The 18,397-nt window shown below is 43.6% G+C and overlaps 1 protein-coding gene across 1 annotated transcript in view; it reads right to left on the minus strand.

Moving 5' to 3' along the window:
• nell2a (neural EGFL like 2a) overlaps positions 1 to 17,094 on the minus strand; it is a gene marked incomplete at both ends in the record, with an annotated part of 97,302 nt that extends 80,208 nt beyond the window's left edge. Inside the window, 4 exons of the mRNA XM_083974115.1 lie at positions 2,984 to 3,157; positions 5,472 to 5,622; positions 16,647 to 16,775; positions 17,043 to 17,094. Coding sequence (XP_083830241.1) covers positions 2,984 to 3,157; positions 5,472 to 5,622; positions 16,647 to 16,775; positions 17,043 to 17,094 — 506 coding nt within the window. The remainder of the gene's footprint in view (positions 1 to 2,983; positions 3,158 to 5,471; positions 5,623 to 16,646; positions 16,776 to 17,042) is intronic.
• Positions 17,095 to 18,397: the final 1,303 nt, after the last annotated feature.

The following is an 18,397-nucleotide window of genomic DNA, read 5'->3' on the forward strand; positions in this document are numbered from 1 at the left end:
AGAAAGAAAGAAAGAAAGAAAGAAAGAAAGAAAGAAAGAAAGAAAGAAAGAAAGAAAGAAAGAAAGGGTTCCCCCCCTTCCAGTTCAGTAGTATCAGCAGACGGCGGGCATGCAACGATGCATAGGCTGTTGCATTTTTGTGGAGGCGTGGATCTACACTGTAGATAGCTATCAAAGGGTCAGGCTGCAGTATTTTGCCAGGTATCGCTGAGAGTGATTGGAAGATTGAAGACCAGTAACCAAACAAAGATGGACATGACCAAAACATGTGTCCCAAAGGAACAGGAGAATATTGACATCTAGGACAGTTTGGTGCAACATTAGGGTATAATTCAGACAGTCTGTCATTAGAATAATGCAACCTGTGAACAACCAAAGGAACTATGCATGAATTGTTAGCTTAGCTTTGCTACAGTTTTACCTTAATTAAATAGCTTTGGAGTAATTGTAATGTTTTAATAAATGGCATAACTTGTTACAGGGAGAATGGAGGCTCTCTGCCTTCCACCTAGCGTCTCTTGGCTGAAAAACAACTTTGCAAGATCGGGGACGCTGCCCCGGTGTCCCAGCTCTCGTCTCTGCGCACCGTGACACAAATGCGCCACATACTGTAACCCGTAATCTTTTGTTTATGACAGATAAACCTACACAAATATACACGTCCTAACATTGTATACTATATATGACATTATTTACAGCTCTATTGAGTGATTTCTCGCTGGCTGCCTTGTAAACAAATGCACATGGCCGAGAGGAGGGTTAGCAAAACAGAAGAAAAGCGACCAGACTTGCATAGATCCTCTTTAAATTGAATCAAGCCCTGTCTGATGCAGAGAGATGTGTGTATATGCTGTCATGTTACTGTTTTTTAATGCTAGTTTTCAATGACAGATCCCCCACACATACACACACACACACCCTGCAGGCTTTGCCCTGTTAAATCCCCCTGTTAACTCTTTCTCTGAGGTGGGTATAGATATCCACCTGCTCTCTGCGATGCACACGGTGTCGCCGTCTGCCTCATTCATTGTGCCAAGGAAGATCCCAGCACATACACAGCGACGCCCCTGTCGTACAGCAGATGCATGTATAATTTGGGTGCAGCGACCCGAGCTGCCGTCAGCGGGGGCCGCAGTCTGCAGTGTCATTCCGTGCACTTAAGTGCTAAACAGCAGCAATACACTAAATTACACAGAGTAATTACCAAATTGAGTTTTGTTTTTCAGTCCACACAAACGCTCTGTCGCTTTCCCACACGAGCGCGCATGCTGTTCCTCGCTTCTTTCTGCTGTTACTTTTCTCCCTCCGCTTTCGGGTACGTTAGTTCCTGACGGTTCAGCTGTGATCTGATGGAAATATTTTTCATTTTTATTTATTTAATCACTAAAGGAAAGGCCAGTTCACCAAAGGAGGGGAGCCCCCAACCCTCATTAAACTGACTGAGAGCAGGGTAATGAAGGCAGGTTGAATCACTCTGATGGACTGCTGGTCTGACTGGACCTGACCCCTAAACTCCTTCCCACCAACAAACACTCACATTCAATTAAAAGTTACCAAAAATAATCTCACATTTCCATTCTCTGTCTATCTGCATGAGTGAGTCTAAAACCTTTTGAAGATGACAGTGCTGCTGTATCGTCTCTTTTTCCATCTCTAACTTTTCTTACTTGTTGAGCAAGGATAGTTTCATGAAAATAGATGTGGCAGATATAATAATAACACATTTGACAGGTTCAACTATAAATCCAGCTTCTTCTCTTCTGATGATGATTCAATACCACGACTCAGTATATCTGCCAATAAATAGCACTGATCCAACACTAATACTCTATTTTGCCCAAATCTGACATGTGTATCCCTCACTGTGTGACGCACAGGAAGCATTTATAAGGTCATATAAGGTAACGCTGTGGCATTAGAAAACTAAGTTGACGGGTTGCCATGGTTAAATAGATGTGAATGTGATTCTATGATGATATCAGCATTATTTGGTCATGTCATGACTGATATCAGTCTGGTGCATCCCTGAATACTTATTTTTTGAAACACAGGAGCAGATCGTAGCTGTTTTTTTTCTGTTGTATTCACAGATGAAACTGGACAACCTCCCCCATCACCAGGTTTCTCCCAAGGAGCAGCACATATATCGGAGCAGAACTACAGATATGCTTTTTTATTCCACACATTCTTCTTCCTTATCAGAATCCGGCACTTACATTACCCACAATGCATCTTGTGCAACGGCAGATTGGTCAGAGATTCAGGTGTGATATGTTAATAGCACCTAGTGCCAGTAGGCCAGGAACACAGTGGATGCAAGAACAGTCATCACATCACAGCAACAACTGACGGCTAACACTATGGTTTTCTATGTCTAGACTGAATCTGAATCTGTCACAGATAAAAATAATATATATAGATTTTTTTTTCTTTTTATTTAACCACTGCAGCTTCTGCGTGTGGAGACGCAGCACTTGACTGACGTTTCCTGTCAGAAAATGGATCAAAAATGTATTCACAATGCAGATAAATCCCACATTCCAGTAACCTACAAACTCTATGTAACAGACAGAGCCTCTGCAGCAGCAGAAGAGACACGTCCAGTGTGAACACACAGGTGTGATTCTCCACAGCGGCTCAGCCAAGCATCCAGTGTGTTCCAGGCCTTTTGCCTCATACAGAGGCGAGGAGCAGCAGCCACAGATGTCTGGCAACCTCATTTCTTCCAGACTGCACGCTCCCATATTCCTCTCTCTGTTTTCGAATTATCGCATCGTACTCTCCAGCCCCACAGGATGCCGACTAGAGTGACATCACTCGTGGCAAATTATCAGAACTCACACAGCTCCCCTCGGAGCCTCATAAGGCTTTATCAAACTTCTTTCAGAATTTCTCCTAAAACCTGCGAAACAGACTTTGAAGTGCAAAACTGCAAAGTTTCTCTTTGTCTCATGCACGTAACAGCAAAGTGCCGGCGTCTTACCTGTTGCAGTCAACGTGTAGTATGACATGAGAGGCGCTGACGGCCACCGAGACCTTGTGCCACTGGTCGTCGGCCAGGCTGTAGGGGAACACCTCGGTGTGGGCCTGCTGGCCTTTGGTGCGATAGTGAAGACGCACCTCGCTGCGCTGGCCGCTGCTCTCCAACTCCAGGAACCTGCAGGATACAAGCAGCGGTTAAAGAGGAACTAAGCAGGATTTCTCCCGTGGCTATGCTACATTTTTACCTTCATTAAAAAGCTCCGGAGTAATTGTGATAGTTAAATACATGACTTGTGACTTGTTAGGAGTGACAACGGAGTCTTCACCTGGCGTCTCACGGCTGAAAACCAACCTTGCAACATCGGTGTAGTACCCATAGACTGTAAAAAGAATGGACGTAGCACCCGTGACGTCACCCATTGGTTTTGGGGAGTCTGTTTTGTGCCGCTACTACGGGGGTTTGAACCGCGCCATGTTGGATTCTACATGCCATATTTGGAGCGGTGCGGCCGTTAGCTGGCCGAGAGCCCGCCCACTGGCCTCGAAGCAGTGGTCTCCGGACCTGTCACTCAACGTTTCTGCGCCCTAATTGGCCAGAACTTTTAACCTAATAACAGTAAAACGGTAGAGTTAAAAAAAAATTCACCCCCCTCAGAGTGTGTGCGGGGGTAGAAACTATCGGTTGAGACCAAAAAAAAAAAATGTACCAGGCTGTAAATATGTTTTTTTAAGCTGTAAAGTCGGCTATTTTAACATGGGGCTCGATTGGAGTTGCTCCCTTCTGGAGCCAGCCCCCAGAGGAAGCCGGGTGGATTGCAGTTTTTTGAACGCGGAAGTGAGCTTCACTTCTCAGACTGACAACTGCCCCCTTGGTAGTACCTGGCCGCTGCCCCGGTGTCCCAGCTCTCGTCTCTGCACACCGCGACACAAACACGCTCCGTAACCCGTAATCTTTTGTTCATGACGGTCAAGACTACACAAACAATAAAGTTTTCTGAACTGAACTGAACTGAACACACACGATGTAACATCGTATATGTTATGCAACGTTATCCCCCGCTCCATTTATTGATTTTTCGCCGGCTTTGTTGTAAACAAATGCACATGGGCGAGAGGAGCGTAACCAAAACTTGCATAGTTCCCCTTTAAACCAGACAGCCTCTCTGAGAATGTACTTTCCCTACATTGTATAGCGCGCCCTTGATGCATTTTAAGTCTTATTACTGGAAGTGAATTCTTATTTCTGTTCTCACACGCATCACCAAAGTGTCTGAAGTCGGGGCTCCTCTCGGCAACAGTGCTGAGAGGTAAACGCGTCACTCATTTCCAAGCGGTGCACTCACACACATCTCCCCAGGTTTGCAACACCATTTAGAATTTAATCACATCGGTAGTCAAGCATAATGGTACTATATAGCTGTTAAGTGCAACATCAGCAACGCACAACAATGGCGCACATGTGGAGGTTCAGCTCTTTACATTGGAGTATTAGTATTCTGGGAGAATCCTCTTCTCCACACCACTGAGGCTCACCCCAGCATAGTGACACTAATGGAAAGAGCTGCTGATACACACTCATCACCTCTGCCTTTAAAGACATATTTAAACTAGAGTCATTTGCCGGAAAAAATATTCAAAAGAAGAAAAAAAAAATACACACTTGCAAGTGAAGCGATGGAACTAACTTATCTGCAAACCACATCTAATAGATTTACTCTCCCCCAGCCATGCATGCACATTCATCCCCGTTCTATAAATGCACCTTCTAACACTTCTGACGCCGAATTAGTCCTCGCCATGTCTCCAAATGAAACCATGCAGTGCTGCTTAGTTGCATATGAATGGCTGGGAAAGCTAATCAGCGGCGGGGAAAGTCATTAACAACCCTATGAGCTCTCTTCTCAGAACTGACTTTAATGTACAAACTGTTCAATCAACGCATTATGTGGAATTCAGATTGCTGTTCTGATCATCCAACGGCTCAGCTACCACAAACTAATGGAAAACATTAGCATGCTAACTGCGGATAGGGCGTCGTTAGTTTTCGATCCACGATTACAGACTCAATGTTTGGATCGTTGATGGACTGTGAATAATACATTGGCATACAGGGGTGATTTGCTTTGTTTGCTGCCATGTAAAGCATCTACAGTGCTCATCAAATACAAATATTCGGGTTTCAATCAACACATCACAGACTGCTGAACCAACAAAACGGGCAGCAGGATGAAATTAAAAACAAAACGTCTTTTTTATGGTTTAACAGCTTCACTGCACTCCGTGTGACATTTCGTGCTGCGCTGCTAAAAACACGTCAAAATTAACTTCACAATATTATGTTTACAAAAAAGGCGCTTGTCAAATCTACTATGTATGAATGATTCCTTTTTGTTTTTTTTCCTGTATGCATTTCTGTTCTGCATATATATAACATGTAAATAAATAAAAAAAACATATCCTGAACATAACACAGTGTGAACACATGGTACCTGTGCTCAGACTGATGGATGGAGAGAATGACCCCAGAGTTGAGATGATCCTGTTTGAGCGTCGCCAGCACGGTAAACTCATTCTTGCCTCTCAGCTTCTGCACCATTTGCTGGGAGACCTCAACAGGAGCCTTCACTTCCCTGGAGGACCCTGAATGAAAACATAAATATCACATCATCAGTAACAGCAGTAAATGCCAGCTCACTCGTCAAGACCGAGTCTTCTGTCGATGAAAAAAAAAAAGATAGAACCAATAATTTGTGTTAAATTGTAACAAACTAAACATCAATCATATGCAATTACATAAGAAAACAATATATAAACAGATTGCAATTTTATATGGACACAAATATACATTTAATCTCCTGATCAATCTCTTCATCAAGATCTATTTTCATCAAACTTAATTATTTCCTTGTTTTGGTAAACAAGCACCACCGGCTTTGCTTTATTTAAGCATAGCATGTCTGGAAATGAAAACAATGACAGATGTAATGGCAGATATAATACTCATAATTACACACAACAATTTAACTGTGAGATGTTAAAATATGCTGCAGCTGAAATGAAATGCACAACTGACATTTTAGGGATACAAGTCATTAAACAGAAGAATTTGCTGTACAAAACTACGGAGCATTCGGTTGGGATTTCACAGGGCATATGCTCTAAATATTTGATGTCTTCACTCTCTGGACGAATTTGAATTCATAAATGTAAAATTAACACTAAACCCACTAAACATGCTTACTGGTAAGAAAAAAATATTTTAAGAAAATGTTTCATATTTCCTGTAAAAATGTTTCCTGGCTGTTTATATACAACACCAACATATTTCACGGTGCTTCAATCTGTGTTGCTATTTCACCAACACATTAGGAAGGTGCAAGTCTAATTTTATTTTGCTCCGTTTTTAAAACTTAATTTTGATGTCAAAGTGATAAAGGTCTGTGTCACATCAAGACACCTTGAGATGACGAGGAGGCTCTCTGACAGATTAAGGTATTAGGAAACGTAGCTGGCGGCCATTTTGAAGCTTCGGTGCTTTGAAGATGAGGTCAGGTCGTTCACATTAAAACAAAACTCGCAGATCAATGGATCAACCTGTTTCTTCTCGGCCTTGAGTAGGACTACAGACGTGAACCTGCAGATTTGGGGAGAGGGAGTGAGAGGCTAATGGTGCTGTCGGTGTGGATGGGGAAGGGGGGGGTATTTTCTGTGTAGTTAGCTTGTAAGCTAGCTCCTGTTCCCACCGGTGTGGCCCCCTTCCTCTTCGCCAACTCCACGCAGACGTCTATGCTACTTTAATGGAAGCATCAATAAATGATGACGTTTCTCAGAAGCAATCACATCAAAGAGTTCACTTCCAGCTATGGGATGCATGCAAAGATGCCCTGGTACATTTAAGCGCTCCAGGAAGCTAGCGTGGTGGCTTTTCCTCAGTGTATTAACATTACTTCCAGCTGGTGGGAGAAGCCAATTAACACAATGCAACATGAAACAGCGAGCAACAGCATGACGAAGACTGATGAACTCACCGCTCACAGACCGCACAATGACAGCATGCTCAGTCTAAACAGAGGCCTGTTTTTTTTTGTTTTTATACTGCTCCTCTGAAACTTTCAGCAGGGCACTTACCGGCTAGCATTAGCCTCCTCCTGATGTGGGCTTTTAAGCCCATCAGGGACGTATTTTGAGTCATTTCTGTCTAAACAAAATTGCTCACTCGATTTGTTGCCCAGCAGAAGAGATGCACGAGGCACCGTCTCATGCATTTTGCATTTGCCAGTGCGGTATCATTCCAGTGTCATTGGCTGAGGTGGGACAGATGGTCCAATGACTGCAACAGGAGTTCTGCCTTGCAGTAATCTGCTGTCATCAACAGATCCCACTTAATAACCAAATCCAAATCACCGCCATTGGAAATTAGTCCTGCTTTGATCCAAATGACTGAATTGCAGCTAAATTTATAACTAGTTGTCTTTTTATATACTTTTTTTAAATAATGTTTATCCAGATTATCATTTTCTACTGGATTTATGATTTCTATGACAATAGCCTATGTGTTGGTCTGTCTATGGCCGTGCCATGTGTTGAACAGAATACGCTGACATTTCAATCATGGGCAAAATGAGCGCAGTGGGAGCAGGTGTCAGGGCGGGGTCCACACTGAGAGAAGGTTGATGAGGCGAAGGGGGAGGGGGGATGGTGAGGACGACTGAGGAACCACTACCACTGGGCTGCTCCAGCTTGGCAGCCATGAGCCTTTGATCTATGAGTGGATGACTCTCATCACCAGCCTTTCTGCTCTGAGGGGAAGGGGGCTGCCTTCAAATGGGACTGTGGGGGATTGGAGGGCGGAGGCATCTTCTCGTACGGATGGAGTGATGAGACCGGTCCGTGGAGTCGTCCTTATGAAAAGTGTGATGATCTCTCTTCAAAAGCCACTCAAACCGAGATTAAGGCAGCTATAGCAGGAACATCTCTTGAGTTCACTAAAACATACATGAAAAAAGCAGTAGATGCGTTGGCGCTGTGTGGAGAGAGGGCCAGCTTTCCTCCCTGCCAAATCAATGTGGCCCTGCTGAGGGGGGGCCTTTGGTCGATTATCTATTGGCAGGCGCCCGGATGGGGCAGCCACCTGCTCCTAACTACCACTATGATGTGAGATACTGACACAAAATGGTTTGGAAATGATGACCCAGCATAAAATTGTAATCAGCGCAATAACACGGTGGAACCACGTTGTTTACAGGATATGAGCACCGGCTGATTGTGAGAAAAAAAAGTGTGTTTTTGAGACATACAAAGTTGTATCAGCTGACTAAAGCTCTTCAAAAGCCTCAGGCTCAACAGCATCCCTAGGAAGCGCAGCTTTGGGCTACAGCCTAATCTTATCTTCTGGATACGCTGTGCTTTAATGGTTACACTCCGGCCACGATTTCCATCCCTCAGCTTCGTTTCTAATCTTAAACTGCCTAATGTGGTCTTATTTTGTCTGACCCTTAGTACAAACACAGCTGTAATCCCCCCCCCTCCCACCACCACCAACTCTCTCCCATCACTGCATTCTGGTGGAGGTATATAGGTAGCTATATAGTGCTGCACCAGTCGCTTGCTCACACATTTAGCATTTAGAGCAGGTGCCCTGCAGCAAAGCTTGAGAGTCCAGATACACCCAGCTTTGACACAATCCTTTTCTCACACACCGCTTTCACTTCCACCTGTATTTACAGAATGGGAGTTTTGTACTGGAAAGAGATAATTTCCCCCTTTTTGCAGCAAAAGGGAACATAGTGGTGTTCATATTTTCTGCTCATTACATTTTTTTGGTTTCTAATTTAATTATTTCCCAGAGGAAGCTGTGCCTAAAAACAGCATAACTGATACGAGATGAGAAGATCATAGCTACTTTTGTATGTGAATAATCAGGACTTTTATTCTTTGGTCTCTTGTGGATTGCCAGAACAAAATAACACCTCCTACGTCTCTGCAACAAACTCTTCAACAACATTTTGCAAATAAGTGAAGCTATCTTTCCGCCGGTGAAGAGTGAGCAAGCCATGGGATGCAATAAGCACAAAGAGCCAAGAGGGGTCAGAATAAACACTGTGATCCAATCAGCAGAGGAAAGAACACAATATTACGACACACTGAGTAAAAACTGTGCCGTTCTCCTATTGCACAATGTTTTCTATTTTAAAAAATGACAGAGCATATTTCAAACAACACATTTTATTTGCTGGCATGAGCAGAGAGGCACACGTGTGGGAGGGATAGGCAAGAGAATATCGCTCCAGAGGGATTAGAGTAATGATAAACTCTCCACTGGCAGCAAACTCAAAACCTTTCATTACTGTCAACACACTCGCACACACATACGAGTGTGAGAACACATGCACAAACAGGTGTATAGGAATACACCTACAAACACACACAGACTCTATAACACAAACATCTTGGCAAGTCCACAGCTCCATGTAAGTCAATACAAAGAGGGAGATGGCTGCAGAGATATTCATAGGCATGGGCTACCATGAAGATGTATGCACACAAATATACACCCACATACACATACACACAAACCGACCCCCAAAAGCTGCTCTTTACAGCTCCTGAATATTCCACTGCACTCAGTCAATCTGCATTCGCCGCCCCGTCTCCCCCCACTGTGTCTCCACTCTCCTGGAACAAATACTAAACTGAGCCAAGGGCACCTCCAGGACTGCTTTGGCCAGCAATTTCTCCCCCAATTCTCAGATCTCCTCCTCAGTGACCGCCTGTCTGACATTCACACATACACAGAGCTAATGACAGCCTTCCAGCCGCCCAACTGTATAACAGCCCTGGGGGGATAGAAATATCTCTCTCTCTCTCCATGGTCACCGGTGCTCCTGTGTGGAACGTGGGATCAGCCTCGCCTCAGAAGGCAGCGAGCAAAACAGACCTTGACCACATGGGGCTGGGGATAATGTCAGTCAACAGTTTGGAAAAAGGCTGGGGAAGTTTTGGGGCAATGCGACAGATGCAAAAGTACATGCTGAAGGAAATGGGATAATCCTATATTTAGACATTAAATCCAGGTGGACTGGATTAGCTGGTGCTAATTATTTCAAGTGTCTGTCACTTGCCTTGTATATTTGTTTGTAGGTTGTTAAAACAGAAAAATGTGATGTCATTCTTTCAAAGATCCATCACAAGACCACCCACAAGTATTTCCTCAATTTATTTTGTCTATCACCAAGTCTCATTCTTATCAAACTAGTGGTTGTATATCTCCACCAACTAAACAGGTTACACTGAGTTTAAAGGGATAGTTCAACATTTTGGCAAATTGGCCCATTGCCATAATCCCTATAGTTATAACAGTAGGTTAGTTACCTATAATTGTCGGTGCAAGCTATTTTTAGAACGGTGGAGCAGAGCCGCGAGCTGCTTAGAGTTACGCTACGTTGGCTAATGGGATTTCTTGGTTTCCCTCATCAAACTCATCAAATACACAATCCAACAACTCCAAAACGCTCTGGTTGACAAGTTGTGACCTGCACATTCACCACACTATGAGATAAAAATAACGGAACAGTACGAGACAGAGTTGTTTACGAGGAAAATGCAGAGACTGATTGCCGAAAACTGCCCCCGATGGGAACGCGCATCAGCGGTTTTGCAAGAATTTACCTCGAAAACAACTCTGTCTCGTAACGTTACGTTATTATCTCATAGTGTGGTGAATGTGCGGGTCACAACTTGTCCACGAGAGCGTTTTGGAGTTGTTGGATTGTGTATTTGATGTGTATGTTGAGGGAAACCAAGAAATCCCATTAGCCTCTGTAGCGTAGCTCTGAGCAGCTCGCGTCTCTGCTCCGCCGTTCTAAAAATAGCTCACACTGACAATTAAAGGTAACGAACCTACTGCCATGATATAGGGATTATGCCAATGGGCCAATTTGCCAAAATGTTGAATTATCCCTTTAATCACAATTGTCCCAGAGTCCCAGCGTTGCATTATAACCAGATGTGTTTTTGCTGATCATTATGATGGTCACAGTGACGTTGACCTTTGATCATTTAGATATAAAATGCCACAGTAGATGTCACAGATTTACCATTATGTCTGATTAGACATTTGAGTTTAACAATGTCATAATCAGCATATGAATATATGTGTTGTGACCAAATACATGTTTTGTGAATCAAAAGTAACCTTTGACCATCAGATTGTAATCAGTTCATCATGGGGTCTGAGTGAATTTTTGTGCTAGATAAAATGAAATTCCACCTTGGTGTTCCTGATATATTGCATTCACAAGAGGGCGAGGTCACTATGACCTTGACCTTTAACCTCTGCCCGGCAAAATCGAATCATTCTTCAGTTCAATTGAATGTTGGTGCCAAATTGGAAGAAATTTCATCAAGGTGCTGCTGAGATAACACGTTCACAAGCCTGGGATGGACATATGGAAGGAAGGCTGACCATAAAATACTACTGGGACAAGTCCAGAGTCATAATTAAAAATATCTTACACAGTACAAATATTTCAGCATGTAAACTGGCAAACATTCTCTTGAAATAGGAGTTAGGTTAAGATTTGTTATAGTACATAACTGCAACAAAATCAATTTGATTTGGGTCCAGTTTTTTTATCCTATTACAGCACACATATGCCTTTATGTGGAACATAACTGTCATAATGCAAGTGACAGGGGACCAACTCTGCTGTCTGTCCTCTTTCTGTGCAAACAAGTCCACTGTTCTAAACTAATGTGTTACTTCTGCAGTCTTAGTTAGATGAATCCGCTGGGTATTTTTCAAATTAAAATCCAATTAGTACCAAATTTTGCTTTGTGTTGTGGTGGTTGACTAAGGAAACATCATATGTAGATGCATAAAGATACTAAAAAGTCTTACTTTGGAATGAAGCCCAACTGATCTCTCTGTTGATATCTATTATCTTGAAATCACTTTAGGGAGGAAGCTCTTTGTTGCCAGTACAGAAAGGATGAACCAATATTGCTTTTAACATACATTTGGACATAACAGTATGGCCTTCATCATCAGGGTATAAAAATGAACTCCTAAACCATGTTGAATTGCAGAAAATACATTGAGCACTTTAAACTTTGGCTTTTTTGAGATTTCTTATATTCAAATACAAAAATTCTTAGATCTGGACTAGTTTTACAAGTTCAGGTCAATTTGTTTTTTCATGTGAATATGAAACAGATGAGGAGAAGTCTAGACAGAACGTTTGTGACAAATTGGTGGTTGGTAAATTGAAAACTATATAGGCTTGGGCTCCTCCAGGCAGCTAGCATTATGGGAAGCAGCCCAAGCTGTTTATGGATCATAATAACTAAAGATTGGGATATCTCAGTTTTTGCTGCTTGCATTTTCAACATTCATCTCTCTCTTGCAAGTTACCCCATTTTACGGAGGTGCAAATCTATAACATTAATATTTTAAGCCTTTTTAACAATTTATAGCCAGGGTCAAGGCTAAATTTCTGTGCTGGTTTTTAAAAAATCAACTATTTTTTCCCCCGTTTTACCCCACTGGCAGAATATTTATCCACTCTATGTAGTTTATATGTATTTATTTGCATGACACTAGCTTTTCTCTCTCTTTCAGATATCGCTTTGAGTTTTTCTATCATGGGAGATTTGCACCTGCATGATGCAACATGAACTGCAAGGAAAACAAACAGTAAAATATGATTGTTTGCTCCTTGCTATTATCCACAGCATAAAGGAAGCACAGAAGTTTTGGAATGACTGTCACACTAAGCTCTATTGTCAGTGTTAATTGCTGTATTGATCCTGGTAAATTTCCATTTCGCTTTCTTGTCTTTCCTTTAAGTGTGGGGTTAGCTCCAGAATGAAACCCTCTGAACCTGCTCGATACAACCCAGCAGAGAGAACAGACAACAGTTCACCAAATAGACCGAATCGCCTTGTTGTTTACAACTACTTCTGGGTAGAAAACCAGCACGTAATTTGAATGAGAGCAGTAGTAACGAACGAGAGTTTAGCTGTTTTTCACACCCCATCACCGTTTAGACAAATCTGAAATGATTAAAGAAGCATTACTATTTCTGTGTGTGAGTTTTGTGTTGCTATGTGTGGTATTTATTCAGTTTGGGGGAATCACAGTGTCTAGAAAGCATCAGTGGCTGCAGCTGACAGGGACAGCTAACAGCAGTAGCAAAGCTAACATCAGGACGTCAGCTGTTAAAACCCTCCCGTTGTCGGACACAACATGAAACTACTCCAGTTAGCTCAGTGATGTTGTAACTAAGATATCCACTGGAAAAAATATTTTTTCCATGGACCGTTTATTGAGTCACTGAGTTATTAAAGTTAAACAGGTAACGGTTAGCCCGGCTAATCTATGATAACCATGACTAATTACAAAAATGTGCACACATAAATAGTAATGTTTGTCCAATCATTGGTTTTATAAACTTTACAAACATCCAATTAGTCTAAATGGTGATATAGTGACATGAAAAATTAGATATACTGTATATAGCGAAACTCTAGTCCATCACTATTGTTCTCATGCTGGTTTTCTACCCGGAAGTAGTTGTAAACAACAAGGTGATTTGTTCTATACAGCAGCTTGTATTTGGGCTCTACAGCGGTGAGGCCAAGCTGCCCTCTTCACCCATCGCATTACATCCTCGCACGGTAGCGCATGAACTCCTGTGTGTTATAGTTACAAGTAAGAAACCTGTAACTTTAACCTACACATACATTAATGCAGGACAACGTTCACACACGCCATCCTTCTGTCTTCCTCTACTCACAAAAGCAGACACACACATACACAAAGCTTTGCTCTATTATAAATGAGTCTCTTCCATCCTGTTACACTTCAGTGTCGCTGCAGTCTGGGACATAATCACCACAACATACAGAGAAACACCTCACTGGCAGTGTTCAAACAGTCTGAGCAAGAACATGCCTCTGAGACAGGCAGGATTCACACACACAAATGCACACATACACACACACACGCACAGATACAATTACAGAGGAGTCTTGCGCTGCAGTTGAAAGGATGCTTCTATCAATTGTGTTGTTTGCACTTAGAATGAGTTTGGTCCTTGTAGCTTGTAGCCGGAGAGGGAGAGTGTTGGTGCTTGTGTGTATGTGTACTGTATGTGTTGGGGGAAGGGAGTACTTCTGGGTGTGGCCCCTGTGCTTGTTTATACAGCGGAGACAGATAGATATCTTAATGTCTCGATATTAAAAAAGTGTGGGGGGGGTGAGTGCTAATGATGATGCCGTGATTTTTTTGCGGTGTGGCTTAGCATCACCTGCCACGGGGACGTAGGAGGAGGAGCACAGCCCCGGGGCTTTTCTCTCCTCCCACTCCCCCTCCTCTATTATGCCTGTCCCTGAGGTCCACCTCTCCTAATGCCATGCAATGTAGCATTGACAGCTACCTTCAAAAGCACCAGCAGGGGTGCGCTAAACAGCAATCCCTCCCCTGCACGCTGCTCTCCTCTTTCTCAGACACAAAAAACAACATGTTTTGGCAGATAGAGTGAGCAGCAATGTGCACACCACAATTGCTTATCCCCACACGTGCACATACACACATTCCCATAATATGAATTACACTCTTCTCCCTTCTACAGTATATATACCCCCCCCCCCCCCCCCCCCCCCCCCTCCTCCTGCCTCCACCCAGCACCCAGCGATAACAACCATCCCTTCGGGCGGGCAGGCAGTGGAGGGGACAGCCATGGATATGTTCTGCCTGCTATCTAATGAGCGTCGGAATGTCACCGTGGGCCTGTCTGCTGGTCCCAGCCCAGCCGAGCGACTTGCACATGTGGAATCGGCGCAGTCTATCAAACAGCTGGCAGACAGCTCTGCTCCCTGTTTCTTTCTTTCTTCCTGTTTTTTTTTTATTATTATTATTTCTATCTCTGCTTCTATCTTCTTCTCCTCACTCTCTGTGCAGTACTGTATGTGCCTACCCCCCCCTCCTCCCTCCCCTGTCTATTTCTGATCACAAACAAGCAGAGGCCCAGGTCTGCTTTGCCGGTATATACGCCGCTCCCTGCCTCCCCCTCACCCAACATCATTGACTTAACATAGACATCCCAAATGAAGGATGGAGGCGAGCGCCGCCATAAATAACATGCTGCCTGCTCCGCCTGCGTAACTGAATGTACTTAGTAAAGGTAATGCAGAGGAATAACAGAGAGTAATGACGGAGGGGTGCCAGCCGCCGAACCGTCATGTTTTTTCATTTCATGATAAAAGCTGTAGGAGCTTCTTTCTGTAACTGTCTTTGTTGCTCCTATTCTCTCTCTCTCTCTCTACATCCAACTCTTCCTTGTGGTCTCTCTCTCTCGCCCTCTCTCTCTCCCTCCCTCCCACTACCTACCTAGGTAAAGCACTTCTGAGTGTTGTCTACACAGAGGACATCAAATGGCCTGCATTCACAGCACACAGAGATGCTGGAGTTGCTGCTCCATGCAGAAGTGCTGCTGTCTCAGCGGCTGTGCGGGGAGATTAGAAGATATCAGCAAGGAGGAGGGAAATGTCGACAAATTATTGCGCCGCCTCTCTGTTCCAAAACAACGCCGTCACTTTGGTACATTATGTGATCCGTGTTGAGATCCTCCTCGTGAAGATCTGAATGATGCCACGTCTTTTGGTGTTTGACACTGATCTGGGAGCCAAAGGCAATTTCCCCTCTGTTGCTACTTTTGGCTGGGTTATGATAGACATCTCCATCCCTGTGATGGGACTGTTAACAGTTTCATTTTGGACTGTAATAAGTATCTGACATCAAAATGACAAAGATGTAACACTGGCAAAACAGAGCCTATAGAAGTAAAGTCAAGCAGCTTTGACAACTCCATTTTGCACAGTGCCATTTTGCTAAATGCCATAGATAACATATTTAGCCTAATCACTGCCTAACAACTGACAACAGGGACATCTGATTCACTTCTCTGACCCATTCATATTTTTTGGCGAGAGGAAAAATGTTCAAACTGGGTGCACACTCCAGAGGATCACCATGGGGTATAGTCTAGCAGGGGGGCCATTCACCCTCCAGACTGACATCATACATCTCCGTGAACGCCGGGTTTTGTCCCTGCCTAATCTGATTATGCTCAGTCTTTCTATGATTCTTTTGCATGATTCACCCGTCTCTCCCCCTCTGCTTCGCCCTGCTCACCCCACTTCTTCAAGAGGACCCAACACAGCCTATTGTTCAGGCAGGTGGCAGTCTGAGGGCCCCCCCCCCCCCAGCTCAGTCCCGTTACGAAGGAGAGCTGAGAATCCGCTCTCCACCGGCGGTCCTCTCGCGCTGTTGTGTGATATGGACAGTGAGAGAGCCATATACAGGCATGCAGGCTACAGCATTATCAGATGATCTGACATTTTCAGAAAAAAAAAAAAAAAAAACTCAGTGTTGGGCATCTCACTAGAACAGCAGGTCCGTGGATTACAGCACTGCATCCTGTTCATCCACTCCTCCAAGTTGATAAAACAAAAACAAACAAAGCACAGCTATGTTTGTGTGGGTCGGTTTTCATTAGAAGCAGTTTACTCAACATTGCTTCACATAGAACAACACATTTATCTCTTATCTCATCTGAACAAATATATTAGGAGTGTGTGTGTGTGTTTGTGTGTTACTGTACCTTGGAAGTGGAAAGCTCTAGACTCGCTGTGGAAGCCCTGGACCTGAGTAACTCCATCAAAGCCTTCTCCAAGTGTTAGTTCATCAAACACGCTGATGCGCAGGGCAGGGTCAATCCCAAAACCTAAAACTAATATGCAAACACAAAAACATTATTGTCACTGTACGGAGCAGGGGAAGGTTACCTGTGATGCTATAAAATATCTCTGCTGATGTCAGTGGGAAGGGAGGGGAGGGGGTTAGTGTACTGTGTAGGCTACAATGTACAAGCTGATTAATTAAGAAGGTGTGATTATATTTGGTGGCAAATCATACAGAACATACAATGTAGTGCTGTATCTCATCTTATGCTGCAAGATATGGTTAGAGTATCATCATTGACAGCCCTGTGTCCTACCTGAGGAGGCGCAAAATATGCTGAGAACCAGAAATAGCTGTAATAATCCCATGGTGAATGTATATAAAAAAAATAAATTAGTCCATGTTTTGTCCACTTCCCAGATTCAATACTGTTCAGTCGCACGCGAATGATGTTGTCACCCTCGCGCAGGAGGCTATTACCAATCCCAAATGTTGAGCGGAGGCATCATCACAACTTTGGATGCCCAAAAAAATGATGCTGAAAGCAAAATCCGGATAGAGGAGTGGTGGGAGAGGGAGGAGGAAAAAAGATGGAACAGTGAAGAAATTATTCCATGTAACGCGCGGTCTGCTCCATCGGCACCGGTCGCGGCACAGGTGGGTAAACGGGAGGCTGCACAAAGCGAAAGCTGCTTCCCCGGCTCCACTAGACGCTCCTCTCAGCAGAGTGAATGAGAGCCGCCTGCTGCTGAAGGAGGAGAGAAGAGAGGAGAGAGAGAGAGAGGAGGGGAGAGCAGGAAGACCTGTCGAGGAGCGAGAGAGGGAGAGAGGGAGGGAGGGAGGGAAAGAGGCACGATGAAGCCCCCTCGTGGCCCGAGACGAGAATAGCCGTGATGGATTCAAAATAACCCACCGGTATTGATTGCAACCACGCCTATTGCCAAGAAAGAAAAATGTCCACAGTGTGCATTAATCCATGATGGGGGGAAATAAATATTCATGTTAGAATGGACCTGGAAATGTATCATAGATTTCACAGAATTCTCCTGGAAACTATTTAATTTGATGAAACAGACTCAGTGATTCACAGCATCTTAAGATAAGCTGTTTGTCCACATGAATACACATTACAATCATGATGTTTCCTATGAGATATGATAAAAATGCAATTGAGTTTTTTTTTTTTTTTTTTTTTAAGGAGACATATTATGCCCCATTTCCACAAATTAAAATAGTTCCCAGGGGTCTTAAAGACATATCTGTGACATGCTACCCCAAGGATCAAACATCACAGCTCTTTTCAGCCCTGTTCAGAACAGCTGGTTTCAGTGTCTGTCCCAAATGCAAATTAACCACTGCTTGCCCCGCCCCACCCCTTGTACCGGTCCCAGGTAGGGGTGGTATTATGCAAATTTGAATCCTAGTTACAGCACGAGAAGACAACTGAGGGAACAGCTCGTAAAACCATATGGATTTCAACCTAGGGAGTCTGCACATTACAGATTTATTTGTCAATCCTCACATTCCGGGGGCCGGAAGGAAAGACAAACACCCAAATAAATGTTAAAGAGTCTTCAAAAAGTGATATTTCCATTATATGTCCCCTTTAACTTTTTTTTAAATTGAAGAGAGAAGAGAGAAAAATAGAGGACCCTGGGAAAGAACAAATAA

The sequence above is a fragment of the Trachurus trachurus genome (assembly GCF_905171665.1).
Source record: "Trachurus trachurus genome assembly, chromosome: 6".
In the NCBI taxonomy this organism is placed as follows: domain Eukaryota; kingdom Metazoa; phylum Chordata; class Actinopteri; order Carangiformes; family Carangidae; genus Trachurus; species Trachurus trachurus.